Source organism: Haliotis cracherodii, unplaced genomic scaffold (assembly GCF_022045235.1).
Source record: "Haliotis cracherodii isolate W230 unplaced genomic scaffold, xgHalCrac1.p SCAF_7, whole genome shotgun sequence".
Classification (NCBI taxonomy): Eukaryota; Metazoa; Mollusca; class Gastropoda; order Lepetellida; family Haliotidae; genus Haliotis; species Haliotis cracherodii.
In genome coordinates this window covers 38187286-38198591 of record NW_027266330.1, presented here as the reverse complement: position 1 = coordinate 38198591, position 11306 = coordinate 38187286, and the positions used below count along the sequence as shown (strand labels likewise).

Genomic DNA, 11306 nt, shown 5'->3' with positions numbered 1-11306 from the left:
ATATATATATATATATATATATATATATATATATATATATATATATATATATATATATATATATATTATATATATATATATTGAATTCGCTCTTACTATCCGATGGTATATGTAATATCAAATTATAATGTGTGCTCCAAAATAATGCCAAGCCTTTAACAGTTCCAAATGTTCAAGTTTAAATATCGCACATCTAAATATATAGAACAACTTCATTTCAGGCTTGTGACCCAAGTTTGCCAAACATAGCAAAAAAATCGAATGGGCATGTTCATGTGTGTCAGTATATTCATGTCTTTGAAAATACACATTGGTTCCATATTTCTTCATGTACGCATCTCAAAGCATTAGGCATCATACGTATTTTGAATTTCATTTCAAACCTTGACACATCTAAATGCAACTACGGAATATGCACCATTTGAATTCATTTTAAAACGTTGAGAACCACTGGATTGCCTTGAAAAGAAAATTTAAATCATATAGACTCCAAAATAATGCCAATCCTTGTCCGACTTTAACAGTTCCAAATGCGAAACAGTTACTATCACCTCATCTCCAGCATTCAGCTGCACCAAAGTGTGGATATCACTGGAGTATTCCAGACTTGCTCCGTCAATGACATTGTTCTTGTTCTCACACACGATGTTCCCCGATACAGTCTCTGTCTGTTGCGACACGGCATTGTATCGTGTTATGCTGTGATGGAAATCAAGCTCGGGATCAACGCGATGATTTTTTTCTGTGTAAAATTTTACATGGGAATAGACGACATACACTCCAGCGGTTGGCATTGAAACACTTCCGATTTCATACTCCATGTTCTTGTGCAAGTATTGCACTGATCCAACGAAGTCTATCCAATTCCTTACTGCACTGTTTGTAGGTGTATCTGTAAAACAGAAGTAGAGGTATGACAATAACATATTAATATATGTGCGATACGATTGCATTCATGGGTATGTTGGGTTTCTCAGGAAAACGAATATTTGGTTTGTTATCACTTTCACTTTATTTCGAACAAATCGCTGATCAGTGTGTATCAAGGGGTGGGGCCTCCAATACCTCGTTTAAGGGGCTGGGTTACTAAAAAACACAAGTTACTACAATTCCAGCTCTCTGCACCACAAACGACTTTCTTATATTCGTTGACTGACGATAGCAATGTGACTGACATGAAGTATCGAATATCTGCCCCTCGAAATATCTCTTGATGCGCTCGTAATCCAATTCACCAATTAACACTTTTTTCCAGTAATGATAAATTCTTATCCCGCACTGTTAGAGATAACAGGGTTCGACTCTATCATGAAATCTTATTAAAATGGTAATATTGTTTGATTGAGACATTTGATATCCGGTAACACTAGTACTGTTAACATACAACTGCCCTGCAACAAAATGAAGCTGGAGGTATTTGAAATATATGCTGATAAGATGAGAAGATCATACCTTCGCTGAAGTTAAGTCCTGTCAGAAATGCGACGGGTTTCAGAGTATTCCAATATTCTAGTGACGTGGTCTGTTGTTCACCTGTATTAATTTAAATTCATTACAGCAGATCACCATTTATGCAATGCTTCGCATGGTGGTAATATGTATACATTCTTATGACAAAGGAAGAAATAATTGTTTTCGGACTGCATATATGAGAAGCACTCCCCTACCCTACTCTACCCAGATATCCATGCGGCCAGCATTGTACCTCTGTCACAGGCCAGCGCCATGTTATGATTTATCACATCTTACGCAGTCCATTTAAAGTACAGCGTACTTTTTCATTTTTGACAATTCTGAACATTTTGCTAAACATATGTGATCGAATGGTTATCTTTCACTGAGTAAATATTCCTTAACGTGAAAAACCATTTCCATTTGCATAGTTTACATTTGCTGAAGGACTCCACGTGCTGTCATGGAAGATAGATTGTTATGAACTTCGCTGTCGAAGTTATGCAAAACAATATGTAAAGAGTGTTAACTTCTTTATTATGTTGCTACAGTTACATATATATGCTCTCTGCCTCATAGCATTTATTCACCTTACGAAGGAGTATGTATTTACTCTGAAGCTTTGTGTTCCTCATAATAACGAAGTCTCTTCGCATTTCAGAATAAACGCGTTTGTTTACAAACAAGAGAAAAGCATAGTCATGTGATACTAGTTTAAAAATTATGTGACAGTGGTGTAATGCTAAATCGGACTGTGATTTAAGAACATTTCTGTTATATTTTTTTTAAGATTCAATGGAGACCGAGCGAAACGTGTATGTCTACAACACAAGAAAACCTACTTACCACGGGGATGGTGCAGAGTCTGTTGATGATCATCAGAAATCTGCAATGACCAGTAATATAGTTTATGTTCTACTTCATTGTTAGAATAGTAAATGACATGCTTAATTAGTTACAAACATGTGTAGTCCCAGAAATGCTCCAAAAAACTCGATGATGATATATGACCACCTTCAATATATTCATTCAGATTTTGGATTTTTTGTGAAGGATCAACAAAGTGATCTACAGACTATTGCATATTTTTTTTCTGTCCATATTTATCCACTTGATTGATGTAAGTTCGTACATTTTTCACTGCAATCTGTACTATGTATTTTCTACTGACAATAGAAAACAAGTTGATGTTTCAATTTGGATGGTCAAATAGTTAATTTCATTTCATATTCGTACTTCGTCGATCTGCTTCTTCAACTCCTCGGCTTTGTTCCAGAGTGTTGCAGCAGGGGGCCTGCGGGGTTCCCCCTCGACAGTCACCACAACACAAATAACTGCGATTCCAACAGCTATGTTAAGGACGAGCACAGCAGCGACGACTGCTTTCGCCGGTTGCATGGTGTTCCTTTTGTCAAAGCGGGCTTTTTCTATAAAGACACAGAACATAAAATATATTATGTTCAAATGCTGTATGAAGCAGATTGTAAAATAAAGCTTATAAGTCATCGTCATCATATGTTCTGTGTCTGCGTAATAGACACGAAACGTGCCCTCAGACATGTTCCCGATGTTCATATTTGATTGCAAAATGATTTATGTGTGTCAGATAGTTATACTTTCGAAAGATAAGACGAATTGTAAACTATTAATACAATATGTAGAGGCCACTTCCTACCCTTTGTCAACTTCACTGCATATTTGTTAATCTGTATTTGTATAAGTTAATTATAGGAATCAAGAATTGAAATGTTTTGCAATAACAAATCTGTCATATTTAATGTAGGTATGCGCCGGAAATAATATGTATAGCGCATATAGCGCAATGGATTTCGACCGCCTGAATATTTCCAAATATGGTCTCTTTGACTATTCTGGCAAATAGATTGGTCAAATTTTAAACGACTCAGGTGATATATACGGATGACATCATCTGTTATGCATTCCCATAACAGTTTAATTTTGTTGCGAAACATCTGACATCAACATAAGTAGCTGTCGATATGGTTCTGTTTTCATATCAAGTCCAGATACTGATTGCAGAGTCAATGGTGACGATAAGGCGGACAATAATCGTTTTTAACTGCATAATGTGACAGTCAGATTCGTCGGGTGGGTTGGGTGCTGATACTTTTCAGTGTTGTTTAAATGAACGTTTTCAGACTTCTCCGCACAAGGCCCATAAATCGGTACCTATTTCTAGTGGCATCTTCATTATTTGTGTGATGGTAATTCCAGGCATTCTGTTTGTCAGTTTATTATATTGCCGTGGTTCCGCTAATGAATTATACCCGTTACATTGCAATGTAACACATATCGGAATGAGTGGGTGGCCCTAAACACAACCAGAGCCATCTCGTCAAAGATTCACCCGAGATGCGGTATGATACATCTAAACAACTCAATAAAAATATCAACAACCAGTATGATACTTTACAATCGATTCCATCAAATATGCAACTATTTTAACATCGGTTAAGTTCGGTTACAAAACTACATCACTTCTCTTTCTTGTTAAAATACGATAAATACATTAATAAACACAATTTATTTTTTTTATATTTAACTCTCACTTCTATAAATCGATAAGGTCTGAGAATATATTTGAGCTGGAATGGTAAAACAATCATCATGAATCTATTGTTATCCCATAGATACAATTGGAAGGAAGTTGTCGGACTTTTGTCATTTATCATTGTTTAAAAGGTGAAGATAGATACGAAGCACAGGTGTTCCTGAAACAACCTACAAGCATTTGCTGAGAAGTTAACTCAATGCAAGATGACACACAGTTGTAGATTAGTTTGTGGCTTGTCGTTGTGTAACTCGACGGGTCGCGTCCTTGGTTAAGAAAAGAGATAAGGTCGGACCACAGCTATGACCTAAACATAACCTCCTGAATAACGTTTACAATAGTAAACAGCACATTAGATAATACGAATGATATTGAACTGATACTTCTCTCCAATCGTTAAGAATTTAGCATTAGTCTACGGTACCGTGTAAACGTGTTTCAATCACTGTAGTTATTTCCTGGTAGTTCTTTTTACAAATATTGATGTATTCACACTCTCGAGATAGCCAGCTGTTAAAGGTCGTGCTGAGTGACTCACAAAACGACTACTGAGGAAGTCCATGTACAATGTATGCTATTTATAGTCAGAACATCGATAGTGTGAAGGGTGGTTTGAAAGTGTACATATACAAACGTCATGCATCTTCGAAGCAAAATGAGCAATATTTCGATACATTATGTGAGAAAGAAAATGAACCCAGCTATGGATCCACTTTTATCCAATAATTGTCGATATTCAGCTTTTAGTAAACACCAGAACACAATTGCTCATGCATGCACACGCTGGATAGGAGCTAGGAGAGTCACGCAACGTTGCAACCAAGCTTTCAAAACAACCGACGCTGTGTCATTGTAACATAATGCCCTGGGAATCGCTGTGAGTCGATCGACATGACATACAATGGTGGGCAGTCGCAAGCGTACAAGGACTACGGTGGGAGAAACTCGTTAAAATGATCAGGTAAGCTGAAAATAGAGTTTCAGTCGGAATATAGCTGGACATAGCTGTTTAATATTATATTATTATAGAACTGACCTTGCTCCTAGTTATTGTAAATATTAGTCAGACGCTCCTGTTTAGGTCATTATTGATGTGTGACATCATCTCTATTCTTAACCAATAACGCGGACCTTTGCGTTGCACATACTGTAATTGTGACAAACGAACAGAACTACAACTGTGCCACAGCTTGCGTTGAGTTAACATCCCAGCAAACTTGTGTGGGGTGTGCGTTGTTTCAGGATCTTCACTCTCCACATACAATGGTACGTAAATAAACGGAAACGCCAATTGCGTTAAAATGATATATACTAGCCACATAAAGAATCTGTGCACGGAGAAAATATATTCTGGATTGAAATACAACACAGCAAGAACAAAATGATGCAGACGCTGTAGCAGCTGAATGATCGAACTATAAGAAACTGTCAACGGGACCTGAACAACATCTGTTACGATGACGTCAGAAGATCAAAATGGAGTAGGGGGTCAAACGACAAAGTCACAAAGTCAATAACGGGTATGACCACCCTGTGCGTGAATCACAGCAGTGCATCGGCGACGCATGGAGTCCACCAAATGGGCATGGAAGGCCTGGGGAATGGCCTGCCATATCCTCCTCAAATCCTGTGCCAAGTCACGGACGTTATCTGGAGGATGTGGAAGACGACGCAGACGGCGCTCCATTTCATCCCACACATGCTCTATTGGGGAGTGATCTGGAGATGTTGCAGGCAATGGCAGTAACATGACATTGTTATGGTGAAGGAAATCCATTGCGACCCTAGCCGTGTGAGGACGAGCGTTGTTCTAGATCTGTTGAAATGTCAATCCAGGGCCATGACGTTGCAGGACAGGAATGACCACAGGCCTCAGAATCTGATCTCTGTAGCCAACACCGGTGAGATTGCCCTGAACAACCATCAAAGGGGTTCGGTGCCGTGCTGTTATCCAACCCCAAATCATCACAGAGCCACCTCCAAAACGATTCCTCTCCACAATACAGTTGCGTGCATAACGTTCTCCCAAACGCCGGTAGACACGTTGGCGCCCGTCACTGTGGGAAATGTTGAACCTCGATTTATCTGTAAAGACAACATTTCTCCACCATATTCGAGGTTGGCGAACATGATTTCGACACCATCTTAGACGGTTGACTCGGTGACGGTGTGTCAGGATGGGACGTATGGCAGGGCGTCGTGGTCGAATCCCGTACTGACGTAAACGATTCCTGACAGTGTTGGGATGGATACGGCGCAGTCCAGGAATTGTCTGGGACGTCGTTACTGCCGTTCGGAACCTGTGTCGGAGATGTGTAACTCGAATCCATCTGTCCCGTCTTGGCGTCGTTACTCGGGTACGTCCTGAACGTGGGTGGTCGGCAACGTCATTTGTGTTCTGATAACGCCTCACCAATGCCGATATCGTGTTACGATGGTATTGGAAATGTGTTGCCACCTGTTGTTGCCTCATTCCCGCTCGGATCATTCCAATGGCTTCATGACGCTGTGCAGCTGTCAATCTTGGCATGATTTGCTTGTGATATGCTTGTGTCTGCGCCTGAGAAGTTTTGAATTTTTGAATGAACACAGATCATGCTTTCCAAAGTGACAGCGAATTTTGAGTTGCACATGCTGTGTACAGCTGCACAGGATGCACGTGCAGTAACACATTGCTCGTCCATAGGCCCCCATCAATGACGTCATGGCACGTGCATGAGCGTTTGAATGTCTCCAATAATTGCTGTGTTCAAACCTATATTTCATATATGGACGGTGTGGCCTTATATCTATATTTTCTCCGTGCACAGTTTCTTTATGTTGTTAGTATATATTGGATAAAAATATATATTATCAGACATTATGGATATACAAATTTATTGATTATCAATGACAATTGAAGGTGTGCTTATATTTGGCACATTAATAGGTTTGTGAAATTTTTAGCAAAAGAGAACTTACTATTGTTGTTACTTAGTTTGGGTGATACTATGTATAAAATAGTTGGAAATGTGATGAACACGATTGTAAAATGTATTACTGGTTCTTGATCTTATTGACATATGTCTATTGTTGTATAGTTATTTATCACATCGCGGGGGTGAGAGGAGATCGCTCTGGAGACTTTACATCCATGCATATTGTTAGGTTGGCTTCAGGTTCATTTGCTTTGTCCCGTCAACTAACTAGAGGTGAAATGAGGTTTAACGTCGCGTCCAAGATTATTGCACTTATATAGCGACGTGCATGTACGTGTGTGTATTTGCGTGGCTGCTTGTACTAGTCCGGACTGATGCCGATTTATAGTGCTAGCTCACTGAGATACCCTGCCGCAGTTTAACATGAATACCCCACTCAGAAACAGTATACTGACTCCGAGCCGACCAGTCCTTGTTTTAGCCCCTTAATGCCGAGCGCCAGACAGGATAACAACAAGTACCATCTTTTAACGTCTTTTCGTATGACGTCTTTTGGGATCGAGCCCCGGCCCTTCCGCTCTCCGGGGAGACGCTCTACCACTAGACTACAGAGGCGGTCCAACTAACTCGAGAGAAATGGTCGTGTATAACCTTGCTGTGGGTGACAGGTTGCAAATTTTTAGATTTGGTTTTATGTTTGTTTTCTTAAAAGGGTTTGCTTTTTTATTGTGGCCGAGTGTGCTGATGTACACTGTAATCAATGGCTTATGATTCTGTTTAAATTATGTATGATGGTGGAACGGCGTTGTCTCTGTAGATGTAGTTCCGTGTAGTTTGTATCGTGCAGCATATAAAGCCTTTATATGTGTCATAAACCGTAATTGTTTGTAGGTGTTGTGTCCTGAGTGAACTGGATGGTGAAGCTCATGTTACTTGGGTACGTGAACGGTACATTCTCTGTAGATGGTGTTTAGTGAGTATATGTTGTGTGATACATGTCGTACATATGAGTCGTTTTCTGAGGATATTTCCAAATTTGACATCAGAGACAAATCGAATGTCAGATGCAATTTTAATTTGTACCGCATGTTCCCCGTGTGACCTGTCCTTTTTCTCAAACACCTGGTTTCAACAATATAAAAGTGATTCATAAACACAAGCTTATGCTATAGTCGGAATCGTACAGTATTAACGGTATCATTATGGAAAGGGTTTGTCGCTTCTATTGTAGATGTAGAGGGTAATATATGTTTCGGAAAAAGTGTGAACATGAGTTATACAACACTATCAGGATAGTATGATTCATCTTTGATCATCTTCCAGAGGCAAGAGCTTTAACTGAATATAACGGTCCAGTTTCCACCATTCCCGAAGAAGACTGGAATTCTGAATTACATTTTGGCTGGATTACCGAGTCTATGTACAGATCGCGTAACGAACTAAACATCTTGGCATCCTTTTTGTAAACAACATTGATTTAAACGTTTCAACAGGGCCTCAGGAGATGTTTTGCAAATCTTTTCATGCTTTTAATCAAGACGATCAAGTGATTTATAGAATTGCACTTTGCGAGCTGAGATCCTTTATATTCCAACATATATAATAATTATTGATTATCAAGCAGATCGTCATGACTGGCCGCGGCTATATTGCTTGAAGCAAATGGAAGCGATATAAGATGTGGAATCTGGTTGGTCAGTAGGAGGGACACAGAAGGCACTTAACTAGTAATAGTCACTGGTGGCTCTACCATCGAGCCCAGAAATTCCAGCCTTGTTCGGCAAGGATGGAAAGTGGACTTTTATAGCCAGCTAACGCCCTTGACTCTGGAAGATACCTTTGGTCCTTGTTCATGTGGGTTGTTTTAAATCTGTTGCTGCGTAACATGGGTTGTCCATCTGAGTGACAGCTAGTCTATCTGCTTTGATAGGGATCTCCATCAATGGGATTGGCTATGCTACGATATTGACTTTGACCGGACCAGTCCTCATTTTATCATCTTAATGCGGAGCGCCAGGCAGGGTAACACCATTTCCATATTTTTAAGGTAGTTTGCTGTGGCGCGGGCAGGAAATCGATCCATCGATCATTCCTATAAACCTCACGGGCACTGTTCATTCTCTTGACTATGATAAGTTAATCGATAAGTCAATGCCACTGAATTAGAAGGGTGGCTTTTGTATTACCAAAAATGATTCAACATGTTAATGACATGTAACATCATCGCTAGAAAACATTACCACTATTCACCTTGTGTGTCATGCCATCCTTCTTGTCCTGCCTTCAAACGAAACAATCGTAACATCTGAGGCCTGGTAAATGTCATTGTGATCGGGCCAGCGGAATCTATTTATAACACTGTGCGTTGGCTTTATAAATATTACAAATGGAAAAACCAAGATGGTCCTAATTTAGAAGGGGATTTCCCGTTGCTTTTTAGAATCGATATGATTTGATTGATTGTTTGTTTGTTGTTTAACGCCGCACTCGCTAAGATTCCAATGCGGGCAGTTTGTGGCAATACAGAATGCGAATGGTATTATTACCTTCGATGTTGTAAGGACGGCCATTTTTACCAACGTATGTGTTTGAGGTATTTCTTCAATAGTTTACATTGAAGTTAGATACGGCCATAGAAAATACAAATATTAAACCACCGCAAATGTTTGGTAATTCTCAACATATTGACGGTTACTAAAACAATAAATGGAGTAATATGGAGTGTTTACTCCTTTTAAGGAATTCATTTATAAATAATTAATGCTCGTAAATATGTGTTTACCATAAAAAATTCTCCAAGGAAATCGATTATACAAATAAACATATAGTTTCCCTTCACTTTAATAATGTGCAGTGCTGTTGCGAGTTTAAAAAGTACGTTCATGCACGGTGCTATAAATAAATGGACCCGTCCAGCGTATTACTAAACACTTAACTGCTAACTATTTTCTTGGTTTATGTTTGGGCTTGTATATCATAGCCGTTGTGGCTTAGATAACACTGTGTATGTTTACTGTATATTCTTATATACAGCGCTGGGAGTTGGGACATATAGCGCGTTCCAAATGTCTGTACATCCCGCACACAATGTAGGAAATCGCGTTATCTAATAAGTAAATGTATTTGTTTGCTTCAGGGGACATCGGGTGGGTAGATATTGAGAACGCATCAGAAACATCACATGAGATCGAAATGAATAGGAATGGAATATATAAGTAACTTGTTTGCCATGGTTGATGCTGTTACTTACGTTTCGGCAGTAAAACTTCCTTTGTAATCGTTTCGGGTTTGGGTATTAACCACCTGACTGCTCAAGCCGCGTGTTTATCATGTTGAATGAGCCGCCGCCATGCTTCTTCGTATGCTGAGTACAATATGCTGATCCCACAAAAAGTAGGGGATCATGAAATATAAATGTTGTGATCGGTCGTCATGAGGGATCAGTATTATCCATTATCATCTCTCGACACCTTTCTGTAAAACATCTGGTTCCTTCGGATATCTCCTTTATTGGAGAGTATTGTAGGAACGCTATGATTGGTCAGGAACAGCGTCGCTGTCCATTGGCTAATACTAAAGAGTTATTCATCTTTTTTAAATGAAAAGGTATTGACAGCGAGAGGAATGTGTGATTATCATTGTGATAGGAGCTACATGCACTTAGCTCCTTTCTCCGATATGGTTGATTGTCTGTTAAAGTCGAACAGGAGAGTGCGTGTTGAATTAGGCTAAACGTTGCTTTGACTAGTGTGTCAAATGTATCACGTCATCGGGAAAAAAGCTGAACATGATTCGGCTCAAGGACGTTGACATAATCTGGCATAAAAGTATCATTTAGTCATTGATGAATATTTTATGGAACGCTCACTGAGAATTATTTTAACACAAATTAACCCATGGTGTTGAGATTTTGTTTTTAATCCAGGGCATGCGAAGACATAGTTTCTTAAATAATAATACATGTATATTCAAATGGCCGTGTCTAAAGGACACGCATATGTTAAGACCGTCCTAACCAAATAGAAACATATATTTCATGAACATAGACATATTCACGACAGATAAGGCGATCATATCATATACACAACAATCATTGTTTTTTTAAGGAAGGAGTTGCAGTCTTATCATGTGGTCTAGAAATCATGTACATTGTTGTCGTCCATGCACTACTAACACTTGTCACAGTAAGATATCTTCCAGAGGACTTGTGTGACGGCTGTGTTCAATGTGAGTGTATGTGTGTGTGTGTATGTGTGTGTGTGTGTGTGTGTGTGTGTGTGTGTGTGTTTGTGTGTGTGTGTGTGTGTGTGTGTGTGTGTGTGTGTGTGTGTGTGTGTGTGTGTGTGTGTGTGTGTGTGTGTGTG

At 39.3% G+C, this 11306-nt stretch overlaps 1 protein-coding gene across 3 annotated transcripts; it reads right to left on the bottom strand.

Moving 5' to 3' along the window:
- Nucleotides 1-473: 473 nt before the first annotated feature.
- Nucleotides 474-10419, bottom strand: LOC139447758 (uncharacterized). Of its 3 annotated transcripts, none has more exons than XM_071229246.1 (5): nucleotides 10193-10419; nucleotides 2689-2879; nucleotides 2299-2338; nucleotides 1453-1533; nucleotides 474-892 (listed from the first exon to the last, which is right to left on the bottom strand). In XM_071229246.1, the coding sequence occupies exons 2-5, from the start codon at nucleotides 2848-2850 to the stop codon at nucleotides 474-476; spliced, it is 702 nt and encodes a 233-aa protein (XP_071085347.1). In that variant the 5' UTR covers nucleotides 2851-2879; nucleotides 10193-10419. The 3 variants fall into 3 exon arrangements, with proteins under 3 accessions (XP_071085347.1, XP_071085345.1, XP_071085346.1); XM_071229244.1 differs by lacking the exon at nucleotides 10193-10419 and adding an exon at nucleotides 9193-9252; XM_071229245.1 differs by lacking the exon at nucleotides 10193-10419 and adding an exon at nucleotides 9183-9235.
- Nucleotides 10420-11306: the final 887 nt, after the last annotated feature.